Source organism: Dioscorea cayenensis, chromosome 16 (assembly GCF_009730915.1).
Source record: "Dioscorea cayenensis subsp. rotundata cultivar TDr96_F1 chromosome 16, TDr96_F1_v2_PseudoChromosome.rev07_lg8_w22 25.fasta, whole genome shotgun sequence".
In the NCBI taxonomy this organism is placed as follows: Eukaryota; Viridiplantae; Streptophyta; class Magnoliopsida; order Dioscoreales; family Dioscoreaceae; genus Dioscorea; species Dioscorea cayenensis.
The window spans coordinates 3,658,249-3,685,116 of NC_052486.1; the positions used below are offsets into that span (position 1 = coordinate 3,658,249).

General features: G+C 36.8%; 2 protein-coding genes across 3 annotated transcripts; both read left to right on the top strand.

The window, feature by feature from the left end:
• Positions 1-8,144: 8,144 nt before the first annotated feature.
• On the top strand, positions 8,145-13,948 carry LOC120279253. 2 transcript variants are annotated; one of them, XR_005541850.1, is made up of 3 exons: positions 8,145-9,776; positions 9,892-10,472; positions 13,583-13,948. XR_005541850.1 is itself a non-coding variant. In XM_039286129.1 (2 exons), the coding sequence occupies exons 1-2, from the start codon at positions 9,405-9,407 to the stop codon at positions 9,970-9,972; spliced, it is 453 nt and encodes a 150-aa protein (XP_039142063.1). In that variant the 5' UTR covers positions 8,145-9,404; the 3' UTR covers positions 9,973-13,948. The 2 variants fall into 2 exon arrangements, 1 of the variants encoding a protein (XP_039142063.1); XM_039286129.1 differs by having other exon boundaries at positions 9,892-13,948.
• Positions 13,949-26,160: 12,212 nt separating this feature from the next.
• Positions 26,161-26,558, top strand: LOC120278442. Its single transcript, XM_039285237.1, has 2 exons — positions 26,161-26,406; positions 26,499-26,558. Exons 1-2 carry the CDS (start codon positions 26,161-26,163, stop codon positions 26,556-26,558), a joined length of 306 nt encoding a protein of 101 aa, XP_039141171.1.
• The last annotated feature ends 310 nt before the right edge of the window (positions 26,559-26,868 follow it).

Genomic DNA, 26,868 nt, shown 5'->3' on the forward strand with positions numbered 1-26,868 from the left:
CGACCACCTTTATGTTCATTTCTGAACAAAATGGAATTAAAATCGCCAATAACAAGCCAAGGGATATGAATAGTCGAAATTTTGGAGAGCTCATGCCAAACCGCACATTGAGAAGAAATACGATTGGAATTATAAACGACAGAAATGATGGTATCACGGAAAAAACAGGAAGAAATCACAAGATGGAGAACTCGACGAGAAGAGGCGATGGGGGTAACTTGACCAAGGTCCTTTTTCCAGAAAACAAGAATACCTCCAGAGAAACCCTCGGCAAGAATGGATGCCCAATCCCAAAGTCTGGAAAGTTTAGAGCAAAATTTACCAATCCGATCCGTATTAGCTCTCGTTTCAACAAGACAGAAGATAGTGAGGTTGTTCTGGCGAATAAGACGGAAAATACGAGCAAGAGTATTCCGGGAGGAAAGGCCCCTGCAATTCCAGCAACCAATAGTTTTAGCACTCATCTAAAAACAAATTGAGAAGGTAAAGAAAGACTCCCTGAAGCAAGGAAGAAGATAGATGAACAAAGTCAGGAGTGGCTGTCCTCTCCAACTTCAAGTCTTCCCTTTTTCTGGGTTTCAACATCTATCATAGGACCCTTCCGAATAAGCGCAACGCGCCGAGCCTCTTCTTGATATTGATCCAGCGTCATTAGATCATCGGGTTCATCTTCCTCCTCGGACATTTGGTCATCCGATTCCTCAGAAACAGAACCCTCAGGATCACTGTCTTCATCCATCGAACCCTCTTCCAGAACACCAGAAACTTGGGCTACAAGTTTGAGATGATCCGAAGAAGGGTTATCAGGGGGGTTAGTTCCAACAGAGGACAAGAGAACAGGAGGAGGAGAGGTATTCCGAGAGATCAACGGTCCATTATTCTCGAGATAAGGAAGACTGGGTTGAGTGGGAGACGGAGCAGCACTCAACAAGACATTCGATTTGACAGAAAGTGGGGTGTCAGAAGTAACATTGAAGTCCCGAGGCGCTTTGGAAGAGCGCAAACCAGAATCCCGAGAAATCTCAGGCAGAGTAACGGGTGGAGTAACAAGGACAGGATCAACAGTAGGGGCACTAGTGTCAGAGCACGGGGGTTCGTGCGAAGAGGCGATTGAACCGGGACGCCGCCCACTAGCCCCTCCACGCAAACCGCCACGTGTACTGAAGATAGAGGAACCCCGACCCACGTGACCTTCGTTCCTCGGAACGGCTGCCGATCCCTCATCCGCAGTGGGTGCACGGGCACTGCCACCGCGGGAACGGGAAGGGCCACGCCGGCGGGAGACGAGAAGCCAAGGTCCGAAGTCCTGATCTATCTCATCAGGCGAATTTTCCACAGGCGCATAACTTGCATGAACAGGGGAAGGAGGAACAGGACCAGCATCAAGCCCAGCCACCGAAGGAGAAGGCACCTGTCTGATCTCCTTCCCTCGCGAGGGACGGGGGAGCTGCGAGACAGTAGCCTTCCCAGTGGCTGGAGAACGACTACAGGAATTAGAACCATGACCAATCACCCCACAAGAGTAACAGAAGGTCGGTAGACGCTCATATAGAACAATCGTGAAGATCCGATGAGAGTCATCGCCGAGCCAGAAACCCTTACACAGGGGTTTGGATAAATCAAGTTCAAGGCAAACACGAGCATATTTAGTACGAGTAAGTGATAGTGTAAGCTCATCGATTTTCAACAGCCTGCCCAGATGGTTAGTAATGGTTTCCAGAGTGTCACCACTCCAGAACTCGATCGGTAGATTATGGAGTTGAATCCATATTGCCGCAGTAGTGAGTTTAGTAAAGCTTGGTTCAAAGAACGGTTTCCATGGAGACAACTGCAAGATGATGCCATTAATGGTCCATGGACCATCAGAAAGCAAATGTTGCATAGCGGTTTGAGAAGAGCAGCGGATGAGGAGAAAGCCGTTAGGCAAGTCCGAAATAAGAAACTCACCAAAGTTTTCCCACTTCTTCAAGAGAAACAGCTTCACTTGCTCGAAAGAGGGAGGCTTACCGAAGAATTTCCCAAACAGAGAATGCTGGAAACGCAGGCGAGCACGACTCAGAGTATCTGCATCAAGTTTAATGAAATCGGAAGTAGTTTCCTTAAGCTTGTTGAGGACTGAGGGATTATGGAGTGGAGAGAGGTCTTGGGTTGAAGTGTGTTTGGAGGCAATTTGGGCCCAAGAAGGTGTGGGAGCGCGCTGGGAGATTGCGGTGGGAGCTTGCCCCCCACTTGCCATAGCAAGAGGGGGAGAGGGACGAAGAGAACGTTCAGGAGAAGCCAGTGAAGGGAGGCTCAATCTTTACTTGTATACTTCTGCCATAATGTTTTTGTGGTATGCATGATGCTCTGCTGTCAAAAGTTTTGCCTCTTGCTTCCTAGGATGCGGATAGAGAATTTTTAGTGTGCATGCCTATATATTGTATATAATGAAGAGATAAATGATTTGCTACTTCTCGAACATCAAAGGATCCAAATCCATGAGAGCCTTGTGGTATGATATTCTTTGTCAATTTTTGAGTTGTTATATATGTTTGTAGACTCGCAAAATAGTGGAGAAAAGTAAGTTGTATATCTCTCAATGTATCAATTACACCTTTTAGAGATATATATATATATATATACATGTATACGACAGTCCTAATAGGAATATCTAGTAATATGGAAATAGCTATAAGTTAGCCAATGAATCAGTCAGCAATCAATCATCAATCAATCATCAATCAATCAATCCTAATCTAGGTAAATACTTGAATGGAAAGACAGTTATGATTAACAGCTAACACTCCCCCTCAAGTTGGAGCATAGATGTCTATCATGCATAGCTTGTTACTTAATCTGAGGAAGTCTTCCTTCTTAAGTGCTTTAGTAAATATATTAGCAATTTGATCTCTTGAACTTGTAAAAGGAGTGTAAATCTTCTTGTCAATAATTGCATTTCTCACAAAATGACAATTGATTTTGATGTGCTTAATCCGTTCATGAAAAACATGATTACTTGCAATATGAATTGCAGCTTGTTCCCACCTACAAAGGTACAATAACTTGATGTAGATTTTTTGTCACTCTTATCACCAACATAGTTAGCATCAGAATAGCCAACTAATTTCACATGCTTGTTCTTTCTGAACAATAATCCTTTTCCTGGAGATTTCTTTATATATCTCAGAATGTTGCAGGCAACCTCCAAATGACCCTTCTTAGGTTTATCCATAAACTGACTAATCAAGCCCATGACATACATAATGTCCAGTCTAGTAACTGTTAAGTTGATAAGCTTCCCAACTAATCTTTTGTATTGTCCATAGTCTGCAAAGTCATCATCATCCTTCCATAAGTCTAGATTAGGTTGCGTTGGAGTATTTAATGGTTTTGCACCTAGTAGACCTGCTTCTTGTAATAGAGCAGTCTTCCGTTGAGATAGTACTACACCTTCTTTACCACCGGCAACTTTAATACCAAGAAAGTATCTTAACTGACCAAGATCTTTGGTGACAAATTGTTGCTGCAGGTGCTTCTTGACTGCTTCAATGACATTTACATCACTACCTGACCAGATTATATCATCAACATAAACAATAAGTATTACAATCCCTGATGAACTGTGTCTCACAAATACCTAATGATCAGCTTGACTTTACTTGAATCCTACTGCAAAAACAACTTGACTGAATTTATCAAAACAAGCTCTAGGGCTTTGCTTTAATTCATAAATACTTTGTTGAGTAACACACTAAGTGAGTCTCCCCCTGAGCAACAAATCCAGGTGGTTGCTCCATATAAACTTCCTCATTTAATTCTCCATAAAGAAACACATTCTTGACATCTAGTTGATACAGTGGCCAATCATGATTGACTATAATAGAGATGAGCACACGAATGGAATTCAATCAAGCAACAGGAGAGAAAGTTTCAAAGTAGTCAATGCTTGGTATTTGCGTGTATCCTTTGGTAACCAGTCGGGCTTTAAATCGGTCAATAGAGACATTAGGGTTGTATTTGACAGTAAAGACCCAACGATAGGAAACAAGTGAAACTCCTTCAAGTAGAGGTACCAAGTCCCATGTGTGTCCGCTAAGAAGAGTAAACATTTCCTCATTCATGGTCTCTTTCCAATGAGGAGCTTGAATTGCCTCTAGATAATTCTTAGGAATAGATATAGATGACATGGATAAGGCTAAATGACGAAAAGAAGGACCAAGGTGAGTAAAGGAAACAATAAGAGCAATAGAATGCTGGGTACAAGAATGTTTACCTTTTCTGAGAACTATTGGCAAATCATCAGGTTCATCGACCGAATGCAATGAACAAGATGGCTGTGAGATAGGAGAGTTTGCAAATTATTTTGTCTGGTGTAAACCTGTAAAGGTTTTAAAGGAGGAATGTTTACAGGGGATGGTGTTACTGTGGTAGGAAGAGGAACTGATTCTTTGAGTTTAGAGTTTTTAAAAAATGATTCGGACTCAAAAAACGTGACATCAGCTGAAACAAAATTTTTTTTACACTGGATCATAACACTTATAACCTTTTTGAGTTCGAGAATACCCTAAGAAAACACAATGGATAGCTCTAGGAGACAACTTATCCATACCAGTTTCAAATAATTGAACGAAGCAGACATACCTAAAAATTCGAGGAGTTAAAGAAAATAATGGAGAATTTGGAAAAAGATATTTGAAAGGAATGTCACCTCCAAGAGTAGAAGATGGCATTCGATTAATGAGAAATCCAACAGCGAGAACAACATCACTCCAAAGATATTTGGGTACATTCATTTGAATCATAATAGTATGGGCAACATCGAGAAGAAGTCTGTTTTTACGTTTTGCCACGCCATTTTAATGTGGAGTATGAGCACAAGATGTTTGGTTTATAATGCCATTAGCTAAACAAAAAATGAGAGAAATTAGTTTTCATATATTCCAAAGCATTACCAATTCATAAAACACGAATATTAGTAGAAAATTGAGCCTTTATTTTAATATAAAATGTTTGAAATACATCAAAAACAAAAGACCTGTCATTTAACAAATAAAACCAAGTCATACAAGAATAATCATCCACAAAAGTAATGAAATACTTACGACCAAACAAGGTAGGATAATGACAAGGACCCCATACATCGGAGTGAACTAGATCAAAAAGATGTAAACTATGACTCTTTTTAGAAGGAAAAGACGCTCTGTGATGTTTTCCTAATTGGCATGCATCATAATTATTTAGAGAAATAGACTCAACGAAAAGTACTAATTTTTTAAGTTTAGAAAAACTAGGATAAACTAAACGATAATGCCAATCATAAGCAGACACTCCACCAGCAACAACAACAACAGAAGAATTAAGATAGTAAACACCTCCTAATTTAGAGTCGTGTCCAATCAATGTATTCGTTTGTAGATCATGAAAAATACAATGAATAGGAAAGAAGGTTACAGAACAATTTAAAGCTTTTGTGATTTGATTCACTGAAAGAAGATTGAATGATAATTTGGGAACATGTAAGACTTGGTTAAGTGTAAGAGAAGGGGTATGAACAGTACAAAAACCAGAGACAGTAGAAATAGACCCATCAGCAATATTAATAAGTGACAATGATTGACAAGGAGTAAAATTATGAAATTGGCGCTGGTCACCAGTCATATGATTTAATGTACCTGAATCTATTAACCAATAATTACTAGAGAGAGTTGCAAGTGCAGCAGTACCTGTCTGTGGAGTATGAGAGGCAACATAATTAGGTTGTGAGTGAATTAACCATTCATACTCCACTTTAGAAATCTGAATAACATTCTCAAGTCCAACTAAAGAAGCTGATTTATTAGAAGTGAAAGTAACAGCAGCTACCTTAGGAGTGTTGTTCCATTTGGTACATTTGGGAGCCCAATCAGGTTTACCATGTTGTCCCAACATGCTTTTTCAGTATGATTTTTTTTGCCACAAAAATCACATTGTCTATCACGTCCTTTACTCTTGCCATTATTGTACCCACGTCCTTGTGCAACCATAGCAGAATGTTCAAGAGTAACAACTGGAGATGACAAAGTTAAAGAGGCTGATTGCAAGCAAGAGAAAGATGATTGAAGAGTAGGAATAGTGCTATCGCCAAGTAATTGACTTCTAAGAGTATTATACTAGTCATTCAGATTCATAAGAAATCCACAAACAAAGAGATTTTCCCATTGACATTTTTGAGTTTCTAAATCTGCAGAAAGGGGGTGCAATTTACGGAATTCATTGATAATTCCTTTATAGGTAGCAGAAAATTCAGGAAGGGATTTTTCACCTTATTTATTATCAACAAGTTGTCGAAACAAGGAGAAGATACGAGAATTATTACCATCATTAGAGAACATCTCTTTGATAGAGTCCCACATCTCCTTGGAGGTTCATATCAATCCAAGGGAGGTAGCAATCTCAGGTTCCAAGGAATTCATCAGCCATATTTTCACTGCACAATCAAATAGACGCCAGGCTACATATTTGGAATCCTTAGTGTCTGCCATTGTTTGAACAAGATGATGATCATGGCCTTGAGAACCAAGAAAGGTACGAAATGCTTGAGACCAAAGGGCATAATTTCTGCCATTAAACTTTACTGTAGTTCCAATAGAAGCACGGAAATCAGAGTTGCCCATACTATTTGTCATCTTGAATTACAAATGCAAGTACCCAAAAAAAAAAATTACACAACCTCAACAGAGGTATAACCTCAAATATAGAGGTACAAGAAATCAGTCACACAAGAAGGGATTGATTAACCCTCACAAAAAAAAAAAATCTAAGATCAGAATAAACCTATTCTTATACCATGTAGGCTCACAAAATAGTGGAGAAAAGTAAGTTGTATATCACTTAATGTATCAATTACGCCTTTTAGATATATATATATATATATATATACATATGCATATAACAGTCCTAATAGGAATCTCTAGTAATATGGAAATAGCTATAACTTAGCCAATGAATCAATCAACGATCAATCATCAATCAATCAATCCTAATCTAGGTAAATACTAGGATAGAAAGACAGCTATGATTGACAGCTAACAGTGTTAAACCTTGAGTTAAAAATTTGATTATTGGTTCTTCTATTTTCTTTGATGAAGAGAGGTATTTATGTGGCTGGCCTAGGAGAGGAAATTGTTATGTCTCCTGAGCAAATCCTAGATTTCATGGAGTTTGGAGAATGTAAGGCATTCAGAGCAAGCATACACTTTTTTAATTTTTCCAAGATTGCTTGATCACATGCCCTTATGCTTACCATTATATGTTTTCAATCATACAGTTTATCGTCACATTGGGGTAACCAACATGAACCTCTACAGTAGTAAATCTCATACTATTTTCCGTATGTTTTTCCTTCTTGTTGGAATGCCTGTTGTCTTTTAAGCTAGAGTCACTTGTCTTGCGATCATGATTTAACGTGGTTGTAGATAGTCGAGAGTCGAGAGAAAGCTGGAGACTCTGATGAAAATAACTCCTCTGATTCTGTTCATGTATCTGTTCTTGTATGTTAAACTCCATATATTTTTATATGTATATCTATTTCTCCATAATCACCTTTCGCTAGAGCAAATTTTGGCATGCCATATTTTATATTGGACATTCTCATGTATAGAATTTTGTTGATTTAGCTGGCTTAGAGCATGCTGCCAAGAGTGGTGCAGAAGGTATGCGTTTGAAGGAGGGTTCCCACATTAATAAAAGCCTAATGACATTATGGACTATCATGAAAATAACTTAAATGACTCAATTAATGAAATATGTGCATTAAGCAAATTCTTTTTTCCATGTAATTAATTAGAAGTTCATTTGATTTGTAAAAGTAAATTTGATAATTTTCCATATTTGTTGTATTTATTATTGATTTTATTACTTGCATAGTTATTGGGACTTCCTTTGTTTTGCTTGAACACTACCTTGTGCATGTTGTAGAGAAAGCAATACTTGTTATTTATTGAGTTAAAAGGTCCAATTCTAATGTCATTTATGTAACTATCAGGATGACTAGGCATTGCTGATTTTAAAACCTAGAGATCTTGGTGGAAAAAAGTGTGTTTTCTCTTGGTGGAGAATTGTCATTATATAACAAGTAAACAAGCTGAATGAAACTGCCGACACAAACTTCTTAAGTCTTTCTCTGATGGACTCTACCGGAGAACCTCCACCAGCTCCGTCTTGGGAGAAAATAGCCAGCGCCAACCAGAAATGACTGGGAACCTCCGCTCTGATTGATGAAGCCACGCTTAATCGTCTTAAGGCATTAGTCACGGACATGGTCTGACTTGATGCAAATACTCAACTGAGGGCACAGATGCACTTTCAAATTGCACTCTATGACAAACTTTTCGGCAAATCCCCCCATTTTGAACTAGTTAAAGCAGCTCTTCTGGGTTTATGGAAGGGGTTTGGGAACATCCAACTCTCCGACATGCCAAATGGGTACTTTGTTGTTTGATATGCAACTGAAGAGACCAAGTAGCAACTTCTCTTTGGGGGCCTGTGGTCGGTGAATGGCCTTACATTATAGCTTGTTCCATGGCAGCCTTTCTTCCAACCATCATACACCAAGCTCACTAAAGCAATGGTTTGAATCCAGCTTCACAATCTCCCTGTGGAGCTTTGGGATGGGGAATCATTGGAATCACTGACTGAGCCCATCGAGAGACTCATCAAAGTGGATGAGTTCACGTCATCTCTGTTAAGAGCTAGATATACAAGAATTTGTACGGAGATCAATCTTGCTCATCCTCTGAAATGAGGTTTTTGGTTAGAAAATGGGATGATGGGATATTTGTTATTGTCCTGTATAAGAGGTTGCCAACCATTTGCTTTTCTTGTGGCCTGGTTGGACATGGAACTAACGGTTGTAGTTACCTGCCAGGAAGCAACACTGAGGACCAGATGATGGGAGATTCCTCTGATGACGGGCAACCTCCCAGTTGTGCTAAGCCTTCTCCAAATGCTCTCGGATCTAGGCCGGTGATGACGCTAGTTCCAGATGGTCTGACCTCACATAAAACCCCCACAATCCTGGTGATTTAGACTTCTGGATGTTGGTGGGCCAATGATGAAACAAGGGAAGATGCAAATAATCTGACCATTGGTTTACCTCATGATGGAACAGATCCAACCGTTGCTGCTGATCCCAGAAACCCTAATCGCAATCCTTGGCATGGGCGAGGTGGTTTGAGCACGTCCCTTCGCCTTCGGTTTGCCACTCAGTCCTTTTCTCCAGAGCACGTCAGAAATCCAAAGCCACTAACGGATCCCGAGGTTTGCCAAGTTGACTCTTCATCTCGGAACCTTTACTCTAGGGGAGTTATGAAGTAACAAGACACCACAGAGCCTCCTAATTCAAGGGGAAAAAGGTGGTTATTGAAACATCGGGGTCTTTGTCTGGTATGAGGCTTCCCGTCTCATCCTCCCAGAGGCACACATCAGCAAGAAGGAACGAATCCCTTCGAATCAAGTATGATCTTCCTCCTAAAATGATTACTGGAGATGATAAAGCAGCCAACTCTGGTGGACCCACAGGCAAAGAACATCAGATACTCTTTGACGAGTTAGAAAAAGTCCTTTCCGAAGATGACGATGACTCGGAGGAGGTTGGTGACTCGATAGAGGACTCTGAAGATTCAGAAGATGACATAGAGATGGATGCAGAAGAAGTTGATGATGCCCAAACTCTAAGCAAGTTTCAAGAAGGCATTCACAAGGAAAGCCTAGCTCAGAAAGGAGTTCAACTATCCCCCTCATCCCTTGATATCAGAGAGGTCCCTTTCTTTCGATCCTTTTCATCAATCTCTTCAGTTTATTTTCTGCTTGTTATTATTTCTCCATTATTTTCCTTATGAATGTAAACATTAATATTATTTGTTGAAACTGTAGGGGGGCTTCAGGCTTGGACAAGATCAACCGGATCAGATCCATGAAGAAGGACCTCAAACTAGATCTTATTGCTTTAGTTGAGACCCGCGCTGATGACTCCAGAATTCGTTGTTTCTGTTCTAAATTTTCCTAAACAATGGAATTGGGACTCCACTGCTTCCAAGGGCTACTCTCGAGGCATCATCATCCTCTGGCATCAGAAAATTGGGAAAATTACCCCTGTTGCTCACTCCAAACATGCCCTTCACCTAATTATCTCCATTTCCTGTAGTAATCGGTGTATTTTCACGATGCTGTATAACGCTCAGAGTATCAAAATGCAAAAGTATTTGTATAAGGAGCTCTCTTAGGTTTCCAACATCAATGTTCCTTGGGTTGTCTTAGGAGATTTCAATGCCATCACTTCTCCAGATGAACACCAGGGAAGTTCTTTTAACTATTATGCCAGAAATGCTGCTCTTTTCTCAAATTTCATTGCTGGAAACTCTTTAATTGATGTGGCATGCTCAGGGGCTGATTTCTCTTCGTGTAATGGTCAACGTGGTTAGTCAAGAAGATGGGCATGCTTGGATAGGTGCCTGGTAAATGACTCTTGTCTTTCCACCTTCAATAATCTGCATCTTAAGTATCTTCCAAAAATTTTTTTCTGATCATGATCCTATGTTCACTAATATTTCCCATACCTCCTTTCATTGGCATAAAAGTTTTTGATTTGAAAACTATTGGTTAGAGCATGCGAACTACATCTATGCTATTAGAAATGCTCTTCATTTCAGGCCTCATTCTAAACCCATGCATGCTTTTTATCATATTATTTCTAGGGTGAGATCTAGTGTGCTTTCCACTAAGCAACATGGACTAGGTGCTCTTGATAAAGAGATTAAATTGGTTGAGTCTCAAATCCAGGCTTTAGAGGAAAATGATCTTATCTCTGCTCAATAAGACATCCAATGATACTAGAAGCCTCCACAATAAAGATAGAGCCTTACTAAGACAAAGCCAGAGCAAGTGGGCTCAATGTAATAGACTGAATTGGATTGATGGAGGAGACTTGAATTCTTATTTTTTCATAGGATTGTTAGAATGAGAAGACACCACAATTTTATTTCCTCCATTAGGGATGCTGAGAGCAATAACCTTTCGGATATAACTCAAATTGAAAACTGTTTCATTGATCATTTCTCATCCCTTGGAGAAACACTGAGCATCAAAACTTTGATCATATTTTAAATACCCTCCCCAAAGATATATATTATCTTTCTTTAGACCAAAAGGTTTCCCTAACCACTCCAGTGACTAAGGAGGAAATTCATAGGACTCTGTTTTCATTACCTGAGGGAAAGTCCCCTGGTCTTGATGGCTTGAATGTAGAATTTTCCAATTTTTCTGGGATGACTTAGGTGACTAGCTTTTGTCAACCATAAATCACTTTTTTGAGAATGCAGTAATGCCCAAAGCCTGGGACAAGACTTACATTACTCTAATCCCTAAAAAAGAGCACCCTAAATCGGTCACAGATTATTGCCCTATTTCTTTGTGCAATGTTGCCTACAAGATTATTACTAAGATCTTAGCCAATCGTCTTAAAAAGGTTGTTGACTCCCTGTTTGGTAAGAAACAATGTGGGTTTGTCCCTAGTAGATCCCCGATGGATAATATCATTGCTACCCACGAGATTGTTCACACCATTAATTAGGACAGAACCATCCCCCCGAGGATGTTAATCAAAGTGGGCATTGAAAAAGCTTATGACACTATGTAATAGGATGCTATTTTTGCTACTTTAGTTAAGATGCAATTTCCTAGCATTTGGGTTCCTATAGTATAACTTGTCTCAATTCAACTTCCTTTTCTCTCATTATCAACAGCAACCCTATTGTTTGGTTCCACCCAACTAGGGGAGTGAGTCAAGGGCATCCTCTTTACCCTACCTCTTCATTCTGGTTGCCCAAAATTTAACAACCAATCTTAATTATGCAAGACAGCTTGACTTGGTCCCTGCCTTCCATAAAAATCTGAGACAAAATTTTAATCATCTTATGTATGCTGATGGCTTACTGATTATCACTAATGCCTCTAGAAAAGCAGCTAGAAATGTGAAGCTCTGCCTAAATGTTTATTCCCATTTGGTTGGCCAAGTGCCTAATCTTAGCAAATCTGAGATCTACTTCCCAAATTGGTTTAACAGAAGAGTTTCTCACAGCATTTGCTCCATTCTTCAGTTCAATCCTGGTAAAACTCCTTTTAAATACTTGGGGTTCTTATTTCTCCAAAAGTTCTTGACCCTTTTCACTTTCAACTTATGATTGACTCTATTAATGCTGCAGTTGCTAATTGGAATAAGGCTAATATTTCCAAAGCTGGTAAAGCTGTCTTTATCAATAGTGTTTTAATGGTTACTCCTATTTATTATCTCTTTGTGTACCCAATCTCGGATACAATTTTAATTAGGTTGTCCCAAATTGCTAGGAAATTCCTCTAGGCTAATAATGGCAATCGAAGTGGCATCCCTTTGGTTAGTTGGAACTCTATCACCATGAGTAGACCTGAGGGAGGGTGTGGGTATTAGAAATTTGCTCAAGGTCAAACATTCTTTGATGGCTAAGAATCTTTTTAATTATCTTAACTCTCAAGACTCTATCTGGGGTAACATCCTCCAGATGAAATATGGCAATTTCAATTTTTGGACTAAAAAAACTGCTCCTAATTGCTCTGTTTTCTTCATAGACCCGTGTAAATCTGCTGATCTTCTCAAGCCTCATATTTGGATCAATGGCATTAATCCTGTTTCAACCTCTGTTTTGCACCATCCCTGGCTTTTTAAAATTCCCATTCTTTATAAAACCAGTATTTTTTTTAACATGGATGTTGATTTTAAAAATTTGCATTTGGAGGATTTCATTGATAATTCAGGGTGGAATCTGCATACTCTAAACTTGATCTTGGGTTCAAATTGGATTTCTCCGGTCATTAATCATGTGAAAATCACCTGAGAGGAAGCTTCTCATTGGGCGTGGTTTTCTAGGACCAGCAATAATAAGATATCAGCCTCTGTCTATTCTTTTTTAAATAGTACTCAGGCTGACAATTACCATTGGGATGGCTGGAGGAATATTTGGCATCTGAATGTGGCCCCTAAAGCTAAAACTTTCATTTGGTTACTAATTCAAGGAAAGGTCAAGACTTATGACTATCTCTATCACATGAAGTTGGATCCTCCTGATCCTTGTGTATTTGTGTGGTTTAACTGTTAAAACTACTGATCATCTTTTTCAATTGTGTGGCAAAAGTATACAAGTGTGGAACTTTGTTCGAGCTCAATTTGGCATAAATCTTTATTTATCTGATCACATTGCCAATGGAATGTGGTTGGACTACAATCACCATGGAAACTCCAAGCATTCTGCCTCTCTGATAGCAGCTACTATTTGGTACCTTTGGAAGGCCCGATGTGATTTCATATTTAGGCAGAAAAACTTGAATTACCATCAAATAGCTTACAATGCCATCAACCACACCAAAGAGTACATGTCCCACACTAGTAATTTCAAAATATTGAGCTTCTACCTGCATAACAGACCCAGAATTGTGGAGATGGGAGTTTTCTCTTCGGCTGCTTGGAATGAAGGGACAGGTAAAGGTGGAGTTGGCTTTTTCTTTTTGGATGCTTATTCTAATATTGTTTGTGCAGGTTGTTTCCCCATGGAATGTAGCAGAAGAGTGGAAATGGAGGCAATTGCTCTCAACTTTGCCTTACAGAAGATTGGAGAGATGAATTCAAGGTGTTTAAATGTTTACAACAGTTCAAGGGAGTTGTGGGAAGTTATACAGCGCAATGAGAATTTACTCCAATGGCGATCTTCCAATACAGTTAACGAAACTAGGCACAGACTGTCAAGCCTTCTCAATCCCCAAATTGATCTTATTCAGCATTCTTGGAATAGGTTTGCAGCTTTGCTTGCCAGTCAGGGCATCAAAGCTAGACATTTATCTCTATTTTACCAAGGCATGGAGAAACCTAAGTGGATAATGAAGATGGTCTCTCATTTGGGTCTCACTTTCTAGTTTTTTTTTTTCTCTGTTTTGCTTGTACTGTCTGTTTTTCCCAGCTTTGTTTCTTTTCTGTTCCTTTAGTTTTGTTTCCTCTGCACCTTTGTAACTTTGTTAGAACCCTCCCCCACCCCCAAAAACAATTATAAAAGATGAATTTTAGTCCTAGAACACAACTAAATTACAGATTTTTAGCCTTTAAAACAGCAATCTATCCTAATTAGGAAAGTAAAAAATTTACGTATATTCTACTAGCTTTATATGGTGCATAAAATTTGCCAAATTTAAATGGACAACTAATTCCTTTGACAGCTGTATATGTTGCATAAAATCTGCTAAATTTAATGGACAATTAATTCCTTTGACACTAATAACTTCTAAATCCCATCTAGAATGAAAATGATTGTATTGCCTTTTCTTCTCTAGATTAAAAAAAAAACTTGATTTCCCTCATTATAAGCCTTAAGTAGTTTGCATAACAAGAAAATAGGCCTTACTGGTTACCTTTTGTGTATGTGTATTATCAGAATAACTTCACTAAAACTGACTAGTTTAAGATGATAAATTGCTACAATGGCTCATATGTAGAGCTACAAAGTATTCCTTCTTCCAGGCAAATGTCTGAGAGATGATTTATTAGGCTATAAACCCTCTTCAGTAGATGTTCATTATGCATTTTATGGTTCTTTTCTTACTTCTGAATATTTAGTTCTTATAGATAATTGTTAAAATGTGCTTTTCTTACTTCTATCTAAATTTAATATATTTTACAGAATAAGAGGCGGGTCACATGGTGCCCAAGTCTATTATCAAGGAAAGTAGTTAATCAGGTTTATGCTTCATCTTGCTTCATTTTCTCATTTAAGTAATAATATATATAATATAATAACTTTTATGTGTTTTGATAATTAATGAGGTTGGAAAAATTATATTCTCATAGTAGTTTTGTTACTTTTGAGATTATTAATTTTTATGAATTTTGGTAGTTACGGTGCTTGAGGTTACCCTCACAAGGCTTATGGAAATGTATTATGCCATATGCCTAAAGCATTTGAAATTAAGCCCAAAGTAGTCAAATGATGGGTCATGTGGCAGTTAACTCTTACCCGGAAGAACCTATGAATGTACAAAAGTTCCTGTCTATTAAGGGATAATTGAAAAAGCTTTTGCCCCTTAGCATATACTCCTTTCTTGTGTATCAACATACTATGACTAACAGACTAAGTGGGAGAACAATAAATTTTATGTATTCAAGAGAACTTTATGGTTGACAAAAGGTATATGAACTTTGTGCTCCTTTTTGTTTATCTTGAGGTTTCCTACGTTTTTGTGAGCATCCCTTCCAATGTTTCAATCACAAGTAGCAATTAAAACAATTAACGCCGTCCACTAAATGATGAAACTTCCATGGTTACTTATCACTAAATAAAGGGAATGGGTGTTTACGTATCCAATTTCTCATTTGTGGTTCTACTTAATCATTCCTGAAGGTATCAGTGCAAGATCTTTTTTATGAAGATGCTATATTTTCCCCCTTGGTTTAGCATATTTCTGCCTTCAATTCCTAGAAATATGTATGGAACATTGTACAGGTAAAAGATGCATCTTTACTGCAAAAATTACTATTTTGCATTCTTATTAACAAATAGGCAATGTGACCTAGGCATGTTCAAGTGGTACACGTATTCAATTTGCTATCTTAATTTATATGATAACGTTTTTCCCCTTAATCTATGAATTTCATTGAACTCTTTGCTTAGTGTAACTTACAAGTTATTGATTGACACAATTTGGATCCAGCATTTTATAAATATAACCTTTTACAAATTCAGGATTTACCTCCAAATCAGTTGACTACTGTCAAAATGTGTGTTAGAGATGGGCAAGGCAGAGACTCCAAATCAGAAGCTATTCTTGTGATTAAACAACTCCAAGATCAGGTCCTTTGCTAGTGAATCATGTTATTTCTTTTCTTTGTAGAGCGCGTTGATTGTTCTTTTATATTTTTTCCTTTACATCACGACATGTGTATTGTTATTATTATTTTTAGATTAAACAATTAGAGTTGGAGAAGACTTGCATACAGAATGATTTGGATAATGTTGTTGAGCTGATGACCAAACAAAATGATTGGTTTAGTAAAAAATATGAACAAGTGCTGTACGCCCAATTCTTTATATGAAACATTTTTGCCTTGAGGGCTTGAATTATGCCAATATCATATGATCTAAAACTTGCTAATGCCAACTCTGATTCAAAACTCAAGACTCCTCAGTTCCAGCAGCATGTTTTCAACCAATAGCCCCTCGTTACTTCCATAAGTGGTAGGATTGCGCTAGGGGGCGCACACATACACACAAGTATGCGTGTGCTTTTACAAAATAGTGCATGTAGCTTAAAGCATAGCACTCTTTCATAGATTTTGGTCTCAACTAGTTAAGTTACAGTTTTGTTATTATGATCAGATAGCTTCTTGGTGCACATATTTGTGTGGATGCAATGCTATAAAATTTGCAAACTGGCCACCTTTTTCTTTCTTTTCTTTTGAAGTACCAACACTTTTTGAACTCATGACCTCTCACTTAGAGATAAAGTATCTCGCTAACTCTCGCATTAGTTGTTGACATCATTGAGTATGATTCACAACTTTTATTTTTTATTAATGATTTTCTATTTTCTAAAATTCTGTTTTTGTTTTTTATCTTAAATTTCTTCAAAGATTGGTGTATTGTCATATATCTCCATTTGATTTTGTGGTATTAGTTTACTGTACAATGATGGTATACTTACGAAACCTTGGCATTTCTATTTATTTCCTGTTGTAGCTTCATCAAGAGGTTCTAAGTGCGCATGATGAGTTTAGGCTTGCTCATGAAAAATCTTACTCTTATCCTAGCAGAACTTTTGATGAGGTTCTAATGCATCTTTCAAATTATAAGCATGATTATTATGTTTGCATTTTTCCATTGGTTCCTGATTATCTTTGCTGAATTTGTGAAATAATAGTTTGAGATCTGTGTACTGAACCCCATTGTTTCTAGTTTTCTTTACAAGTGATAATATACTCATATTATTTTTCAGGTTCTTGTGTTAGACTTTTCTTCTCCACTCCACCATTTTCCAATTTATAGAATAAGATAAGTAGAGGGGTTTTAAAAAACCGCCTCGATAATAGTGCTTAAAAAGTTTCACCTGTTTTTAGAGCCAGTTTAAAACAAACTCCTCTAGATTTTAAAATAATAAAATCAAAAAAATCAAAACTTTCTCACTGCCCCGTGAAACCTTATCTTCTATGGCACATTCTCTCTTTTGCTCTCCCTTGAAACCCTCACTGTGAGAACTAGCGGCACACTGTCGGAAGCTCCACTAATGACCTTGGCCTGCACTGGAACGATGCTATCCATCGCCGGAGCAGCATAATCAAAAGCTAGGTATGGATGCACATTGCCAAATAACATCTCTATCCCTTTGTAATTAAGGTTAGGACTAGGGTTATAGTTAGGGTTAGAGTTTAGGGTTTAGGGTTTAGGGTTAAGATGCTATCCATCGCCGGAGCCGCATAATCAAAAGCTAGGTATGGATGCACATTGCCAAATAACATCTCTATCCCTTTGTAATTAAGGTTAGGACTAGGGTTATAGTTAGGGTTAGAGTTTGTTAGGATCCAAAACGCTTCTCGGGCTCTTTGGTTGTTTAGCCGTCGGCGGGCTTATCTTCATCGTCGGAGGATTTGAAGAGAAGGGTCTAAGAGATGAGGTGAGGTAGTTGAAAAAGGGGACCATGAGGCTATAGAAGTTTTTTTATTTCTTAATTTTATCACAACCAAATTGGTACAACAAGACTTGGGTACTATGTGTTGTTTTGATTTTGTACATTTGGATAAATAAAAATAAAATACAAATATCATGAAATAAATCAAAAGTAAAGTTTAGGTGGTGGCATCTGGTGGCACAAATGGAGGTGGGCTCGCAGGAGCAGGAGAATTGTGGTGATCGCTCTCGGTCTCCTCGGAGTCATCCTTGGAGTCACCCTCCTCGGAGTCATCCTTCGACTCCTCTTCTACCCTCGCTCCGGATGTAGATGCAATGGTGAAAGCTGTGGGTAAATGGAGGAGCTCCACTCCTTTGCACTCTGCCTAGTGTAATAGTAGTGCCACAATCCATCATTCTGCAGGGGTAGGGATGGAGGAGTAGTTGCTGCCACATCCAACGGAGCAAGTGCAGGAGGTGATGCGACTGTAGAGGTTAGAGGAGTTGATGTAGGATCTGTGAGTTGGAGCTGTTATGCTACGGCAACGGCGACTGTCTAGGTGGAGATGCATCCTTAGTAGATTCCCCCATCTGACTCTTTACCCAGTGGGCAATCTTCTTCCACCTGACCATAATCTGTAGAAGGACGATTGCGTTAAATAGAATCAGCAAAATGACAATAAAATAAAGGAACAGTAAACTACATAGGCAAGTACACGGCCGTATATCCGCATTTGTGCTCGTGTATTTGCCAGGTAATGTTGTCTTCCTGCCTAATGGGGCTTTTGTATACGGTCAGAAACACGCTCGTGTATCTCCCCCACTGTCTGTGTGACACATGAAAATTGAACAATAATTGACGTAAACTCTTGGTGAACTAAACTAGATGTCACATGGAATTGATCTGCCAGAAGAATAGAAAAAAAAAAAAGATAAATAGAAAGAGTGAATAAATTCAAAGACGGAAAACTCACCAGCCGAAAATGGTTGAGCTTAGGGGTTTGGAAAAGGATAGGGTTGATCAGAACAACAAAGAATGAGTGCCAAGGTGATTATATTAGGTTTTCAAAATGATACAAAGTGAGGATTATAGGGAAAATAAGGGACTAGAGGCAGGGCGAACAATGATAGAGTGAGCAGTCGAAACGAATAAAAGAAACAACATTGAGCCCTAATCTCTAAACAAGTACATGGGCACGAGAACACGGGTGTGTATCTCGCCCCATGGCCGTGCATCCGTGCAAGAAGAGCGTCTCTCAGTGGAGACTCTTTCCAAGCATTACATGGTCGTGTACTTTTGCCGGTGTAGTTCTTCCACTGACCGTGTAGTTCACTTCCTAGAAGACAAATGTTTACACACTTAATCCAGTGAGTTATATGGCTAAAAACACGACCGTGTATCTCTCCCCGAGCTCGTGTAATTCTTTGTTTTGCCAAAGCAGCGCCTATAAAATACAATCAGAGAACTACACGGCCAAACACACGGGTGGGTTACAGTCCGTGTACTACTCGCAGAAGACAGATGTTTTGTTTTCACACCCTAATTTGATGTAAATTCGCTCAACCGTCGAAGCACAACTAAGATGAGACAGTTTGGACAACTTTGTGCTATAAATGAGGACCTAATTGCATGCAAATCGCAACAAGAATTGATTCAAAACATGATTTATTCAAGACTTATAAAAATAAAACAAGCTAAAATATGAAAACTAAAGCAAGAAACTTGTCTTGCCTCCCAAGAAGCACTTGTTTTACTTTGCTAGCTTGACGTACTTGCAGAAATCAAGGAGGTTCATGAAGATAGAGCACCTCCTTGCTCTAATGGCCAGATTCATTTCCCAAGAAAGCAATAGGTTTAGAAATTGAAAAGTTTTCACCAAAAAAATAATAATAATTCTGATTAAAGCTTGATGAAATTGAACCCTCGGTACAAGTTGTAGTCACGCTGAAACGTTGTTTGCTCTTCTTTTTCTCTTTCCATATTGGAAGCTGCAGCAAAGGCTCCTTCTCAAATACAGCAAGAACCTTCATATTGTGAGCCGAATCTTTAGCTTGTTCAAGTAACGCATCCAATGGGTTCTCTTCCATAATTTCCTACACACATTCAGAAAATAACATCATTAGTAACATCAATTGCAAAACAAGTATCGTCCTCACTAGCTGAGTGCCTTATGGGCTAGTGAAGTTTGAAGACAACTTTTCCTTTACCAACTAGCAACACCATTTGTCTGTCATTCACATCAATTAAAGCCTTGGATGTTGCAAGAAAGGGGCGACCCAAGATCAATGACACCTCCACCTCTTCACCAATGTCAAGAATTAAGAATCAATTGGGAAGATAAATTCATCCACTTTGACAAGCATATCTTCCATCACACCCCTTGTATGTCAAATCGATCAATCGGCTAGCTAAATTGTCATCTTAGTTGGAGTCGGCTCGCTTAACCCTAACTTCATGAAATTCTTATAGGGCATTACATTAATGCTCTTACCCAAGTCGGCCAAGGCTCTTTTCTAAATCGAATCCCCAATCACACATGGAATTGTGAAACTACTCGGATCCTTCAACTTCCTAGGCAATTTATTTTGTAGGATGGCCGAAAATTCTTCACTTAATATTGCCGCGATACTTCTCTAAGCTTCTTCTTGTTGGTGAGGAGACTTTCAAAAATTTAGCATACTCAATGTGTAGTTTCTTGAACAATTCTAGAAACCACTTGAATTGGTCATCGGTTTCATTTTGTTTGAGCCAGGAGGAGTAGGGAACTCTCGGTTGAAAATCCTTAACAACGGACTTCTCCACCACTTCCTCCTTGGCCCCTTCTTCCTTAACTTCAATTGACTATAATTTTTCAGAACCTTGGCTCTTTTTCACCGTCAATTCAACTTCTTGGTCACTCTCAATGTAATTGCCATGACATGCTCTCAAGAGTTTACTTCTGTGTTACTTGGAAGACTCCCTCGAGGTCTCTCCGATAACATCCTTGCAATTTGGCTGACTTGATTTTCCAAGTTTGTGATAGAAGCTTGTTTGTTTCTTAAATTAGTTTCAATAGATGTAAGGAGATTGTCTTATGTTTGAAACTTCACTTCGGTAGATTGCACAAACTTCATTACTAGCTCATCCAAACTTGGTCTCTTCTCTTGGAATCCGGGAGGTTGACTCGGCTTTTGTTGTCCTTGACCACTCTATGCAAAATTAGGATGGTTCCTTCATCTTGGGTTGTAGGTGGCATTATAAGGGTTCAATTATGGCCGATTCATTCCACTAACATAGTCCACTTGTTCAACTCGACCCGAGGATGCACTAACAATAGGGTAGTCATGGTAGGGTATCCTTCATTACAAGTTTCACAAGACATAATGGTAGCCACCTTTGGAGTCATCATCCCATCAATCTTTTTGCTCGATGACTCCACTTGAGTTGCTAAAGTTGTCACCGCATCAACTTCAAACACTACCTTCACTTGCTTGGCCCTAGAATTCCATTGGTAACTATTCATTGCAATATAATCGAATAGTTTCCTCCATCAATAGTTTGTCTTACATTTGGGGTTAATACTTGGTAAAATGTTTGGACCTCCATCCAACTCGGTAGACCGTGTTCAAAAGATCCTTGTATCTCTCCCAAGTAGAGTGTCTCACTATTTTGTTGAGTAAAAGATGCTATGTCATGCCGAAGCTTTGTTGTCCTCCCCAGTGGAAAATAACGAGTCAAAAATAGCTTGGCCAATTGGTCCCAAGTAGTAACCGAAGCCCTAGAAAGTGTTTGCAACTAGTCCTTAGCCCTTGACTTCAACGAGAACGGGAAGACTCTCAAACGGATAGCATTATTGGAAACCCCATTTAGCTTCAACATGTCACAAACATCTAAGAAAGTGCTCAAGTGTGCATTGGGGTCTTCATCCGGTAGACCATGAAATGAGCATGATTGTTGGACCATTTGGATGAAGGCCGGTTTGAGTTCAAATGTGGTGGCCAAAACAGGAGGTCACATTATGCTTGATTATGTTCCGTCGAGTGTGGGTCTAGCATAGTCGGCCAAAGTCCTCGGTTGTCTTTCTTGTTTAGTTATGTTCACTGATTCAATACTCTCAAAGTCTTTAGCCAATTGTCTCACTCTCCTATGCAATGTCCTCTTGATTTCTGAATCTTGCTCGACAAGTCTTGATGTGTTCAATTGGGTCATGCACAAACTCTCGAAAAGTATAGCAAAAGAGATATGATTAATGACAATCCACAACTTAAAATCGTAATGCAAAGAAGAAGAAATTGCTGAAAAATAAAAGAATCAAAAGAAAGAAAAAGCTAGTATAACAAATAAGAGTGTTCCTAATATATCTAGTCCACGGAACGGCTCCAAAACTTGATTGACTATTACAAACAACCTCAGTTGAGCCATTATAACATTTACAATTGTGTGAAGATGCTGAACCATCAACCTGTTTAGAGGATTGCTAAGTCCTAAACCTCACCCTCTCTCTCTTTCTCTCTATCTCTCTACATCATTACCCAAGAATTCTGAATCCAATTTCTTAAATTGATGATATAATGTTTTAAGAGAGGATTTGTGAAGCCTATTAAATTATGCAAAAATAATATTGGAACCTGGAAGGCAAAACATGTATTAATATGAATATATTGATGTAGGAGCCATAATTACATGTTCCATAAATTACAATGTTCTATTCATGATAAGGAAAACATGTTCCGAAATTTGCAAGAGTTACACATTTATAGTAAGGAGGCACATGTTTATTAAATTGACAACTTTCCACAAGAAAAAAAAAACACAATTTATTGTTCTTCATCCTAGTTAGCTCATAGATTTTGTTTCAAAAATTTACGACTTTCCACTAGAAGAAGATAATAATAATAATAATAATAATAATAATAATAATAATAATAATAATAATAATAATAATAATAAGAAGAAGAAGAAGAAGAAGAAGAAGAGAGGGCAAAGAAGAAGAAGAACCAGGAGAAGAGAGGGCAAAGAAGAAGAAGGGAAGGATGATGATGTGCAGGTGATGTGGACTAAATGTTGTGAGGCGGATTAAAAAAATAATAGCTGGCAACTCCATGTGAGCATCTATCCAGTCAAAGCCTCACCATGTCATCTTTCCGGTGTCCACGTCGACAAGTTTTTGTCAGAAAATAATGGGGAATTAAAGTGTGGTATCCAAAAAGAAACAAATTGAAGTTCAGTATTCAATTTGAAATATGGCCATAGTTTAGTACCCTTTCAGAATTATTACCATATATATAAATATATATCTTATATCAAACAAAATAAATAACGAAGTTGATGAAAATAATATGGTTCAATTCATATGCTATATAAGTTACAAGCCATTGAATAGAAGAGGATATTGGAAAGAATGGCTTACATTTCTATTGATTCATATGATATATTTATATACACAATTGTAAAGTTACAAAGATAGAAACTATCCTATAATTAAGAGATTACAACTAATTACACAATAATACAGCTAATCACAAGATTATTGGTGATTGTTTGAGATCCTATAGTGATTGATTGAGATCCTATAATCAGGGGGTAATTGAGTACAAGGATTCTCTAATATTAATTTCAAATTCATATTACTAAATAATTAAATAATTATATAATTACATTGCATATGCTAATGCTAAGAGTCTTTTATAATAACATCAAATCATTTTATAAAATATTAGTATTTATAAATTTACAAGAAAATTATAGAGTTTCTGCGAATATGAAACATTACAAGAAGATATCCAAAAAGCACCTATTTTTAAAATAGCAAAACAATATGTATAGGTGAATAAAACTACCCTGCCTTATTTAAATTAATTTCAAGTTACTAATCAAACACTAGCTTGAAATAAAATAAATTTTCAAATAAAATAAAGTAATATAATTATCATTATAATTAAAAATATTTGTTATGAATAAATATAAACTATTAATTAAAATAGTCATATTTTTAACTGACGCAGTTAATTTAATTAGTATTTAATTAATCAAATAATATATTTTTTTATCCATGAAAATAAAAATTTTAAAACTTAAATGGTCAAAAATCCCAACTAATTACAATAAGAATACCATTCATGTATCCGTTGAAGTTTTTCACACATCTTCATTCCCAACGTGCCTGTGTAGTGTGCATTCTCATGTTCACCATTATAAATTTTGCCATCCATAATTCATTTTTTACGAATTAGATAGTGGCCTTCATTATTTTATTTAGTTGATTTTATAGATAATGATTTTTTATTTTACAAACTTAGATTACTTAGATATAAAAACAAGGATATATTAGAGGAAATCAATTTAAAAATATTTTATTAAAATAAACTAAAATTTGCAATTCTTACATAAATAGAAAATGGATGGAATGTACAAGCCTTTCAAATTTGATATATTAAAATATTCTAAAAAAATAATTAGTGTTGAAAACAAATACAAATATGTATTTATAGGATGGAGTCATAAAAGTACCACTTCTTTCGTATCAGAGTAAATGAACATTTCAAGTGAAAAAGTTTGCATTTTCTAAAACTCCGTAAAATTGTAGTATATATGAAAGGGATATGAAATGGAATTAAGAGAAGCTTTAGTTCAGTTCTTCAGCAGCTCAAGGAAGGAAATAGTTACTGTTTGAATGGCAGTTATCCATGCGGCAAATTCTTACTGGTTGTGAGTAGGTAAGTGGTGTACAGATGGCCGTTTCTGATTGGGTGAATGGTATGAGAATGTAAAAAAAAAAAATGAATGTGAGCTGTTGGATAACTAATAAGTCAGGGTCCTACATCCTGATTGTAATCCTGACCGTTCATTAGCTTTATATAATCCTTTGAATAAGCTGTGTAAAAAGTTAAAAACATTGGGTTTGTCGTTTTTTGTTTTGTTTCTGTATTATTTTTTTTTTTTTTTAAAATAAAAATATGTTTGGATACACTAACTATTACATATTTTAAAAATCTGAAAACAAAAATATGTTTCATTAGCACAAAGTTATTATATTATTATGATATTCTTTTTATCATTTTTTTTTTCAAATTTTTATAAAAATTTATTTTTTTATAGTAGTTTACTTTGATTGTATTATTAAATAAAATTAATAACATATACTTGTATTATATAGGTAAAAAATATCTTATAAAAATTATACCATTTGAAACTCAAAAAATATTTTGGGGTTTGCTTCACAAAATTTAATATATATATATATATATATATATTATATGTTTTATCCTATAGTTTATAAAAATCAAGAGCAAAACAATAATTTTCATAAATACATTATAAAAATATAATTTTTATACTATATAAACTAATTTGTAAAAGCCCAACTAATAAATTTTTATAAATATTTTTCTTAAAAACATATATATTTTTTTAAAAATTATTAGTATTAATTTGTAAAATAATTGATAATTTTTAATAAATAAAAAGATATCTATATATATTATATGTTTTATCCTAGTTTATAAAAATCAAAGTTAAACAATAATTTTCATAAATACATTATAAAAATATAATTTTTTATACTATATAAAATAAAGGGTAAATTCCTTTTTAGTCCCTGGAATTTTTTAAAATACCCAATAAGTCTTTCTGACATGCACGTAGACCATTCAGTCCTTCCTTTTTGAAAAGTGGTCTTTTTGATCCCTCCCGTTAGCTTGCACCGTGAGAATTTTGTGCAATGCCACCAATTGCCCTTTGTCCTTTAAGGTGGGAAGCATGAGTCCGGGTCTTTTCAGAGGTAAGATTGTACGAAGAATGCATGATGGTTGTCATATCATCTCTCCCTTGCTTGAAAAGTTTCTCTTCTTCACTCTTCTTGTTCTTCTTGTCTTCTTATTTCTTATTGTTATTCTTGGAATTTTAAAAATTAGTTCAGTATTTTACTCAAGACCATTTTATCATTTTACAACACAAGTGTATCTCGTTCTTGCATGTTGTGTATTGCAGAATTTCCTACGCAAAATAGACCTAGATGATATAATATCACAGGAGGTTGTTTCCAATGAAGAAGAGCCTACAAATGAGAGACCTATCACTCTAGGTCAATGTCATGAGTTGGAGAGAACTTAATGAAAAAATCAGGCATGATATGTGGCATGATTATGTTTTTCGAAGGCCAATTTAGAAGACTTGCAACAAAAATGCAAATGTTTTGCTTTTCAATTTCAAATTTTGTAATTTTGAATTAGTATAGATGCAATTTACCATTTTGTGTTTCATTTCTTTACTAATGAAAATTTTCCTTGTTACCATTTAATCAATAAGGCAATTGCATTGTTTATTAAAGGGCAATTCTTTTTGTTATTTTTTAGATTGTTAATGTGGTAGGTAATATGGCTTCATCACATATCAATGTTGATGGAGCACCAAGTGAGAAGCAAAAAGGGACACCAAACAAAAGATGGACAAAAAAAGATGGATAATGTTTTAATACCATTTATTGCAAATATGGCAAGAAGCGGCATGAAAGTTGACAAGTCCTTCAAAAGGCAGGCATTTGTTGAGGCAGCTAACCTTGTTAATGGAAGATTGCCTACTACTTCTATGGATGCAGATAATGTCGAGAACCACAAGCGCACCTTGAAGCAAAAATACCCAGAAATCATGAAACTTATGAACCTTAGTGGTGTGGGTTGGAATGACACAGAGAAAATGCTAGTTCTTGAAGATGAAACATACCGAACTTATGTAGAGGTATAATACTTACATTTATTTACTATTTATTTAATGAAATATGTAAGTTTTTTTTACATTTAATAAGTATTTCATGTTGCAATCAAATGCAGGGACAACCAAAAGCTAAAGAATATCTAAATAAACCTATATCTTTCTTTGAGGAGCTTTGATTGGTTGTTGGGGGTGATCATGCCACAGGTGATCAAGCTCGTTCCATCTACCAATAATTTGGTGGTACAAATGAAGAAGATGAAAATCCACTTACTCCTGATGTACCGATGGAATATGCAACCTTTAGAGACAAATTTCCACAGACAAGAATAGGCAAGATCATTTGCATATAGGAGTACTTCTAGGACTAGCCACATAGCAAGGTCTAGTAATGAAAATAATGCATCTGACAACCTTGCTGATAAGCATGGTGAGTTGGCGGCATCAATTAAAAGATAACAAGAAGAAGACATGGAAAAAGAAATTATC

Bases quoted from the DNA above. Each gene is read 5' to 3' on its own strand.
- LOC120279253 (XM_039286129.1), top strand. From the start codon at position 9,405: ATGAGGCTTCCCGTCTCATCCTCCCAGAGGCACACATCAGCAAGAAGG. The intron at 9,777-9,891 runs GTCCCTTTCTTT...TTGAAACTGTAG, and splicing joins CATCCCTTGATATCAGAGAG to GGGGGCTTCAGGCTTGGACA.
- LOC120278442 (XM_039285237.1), top strand. From the start codon at position 26,161: ATGGCAAGAAGCGGCATGAAAGTTGACAAGTCCTTCAAAAGGCAGGCA. The intron at 26,407-26,498 runs GTATAATACTTA...AATCAAATGCAG, and splicing joins CATACCGAACTTATGTAGAG to GGACAACCAAAAGCTAAAGA.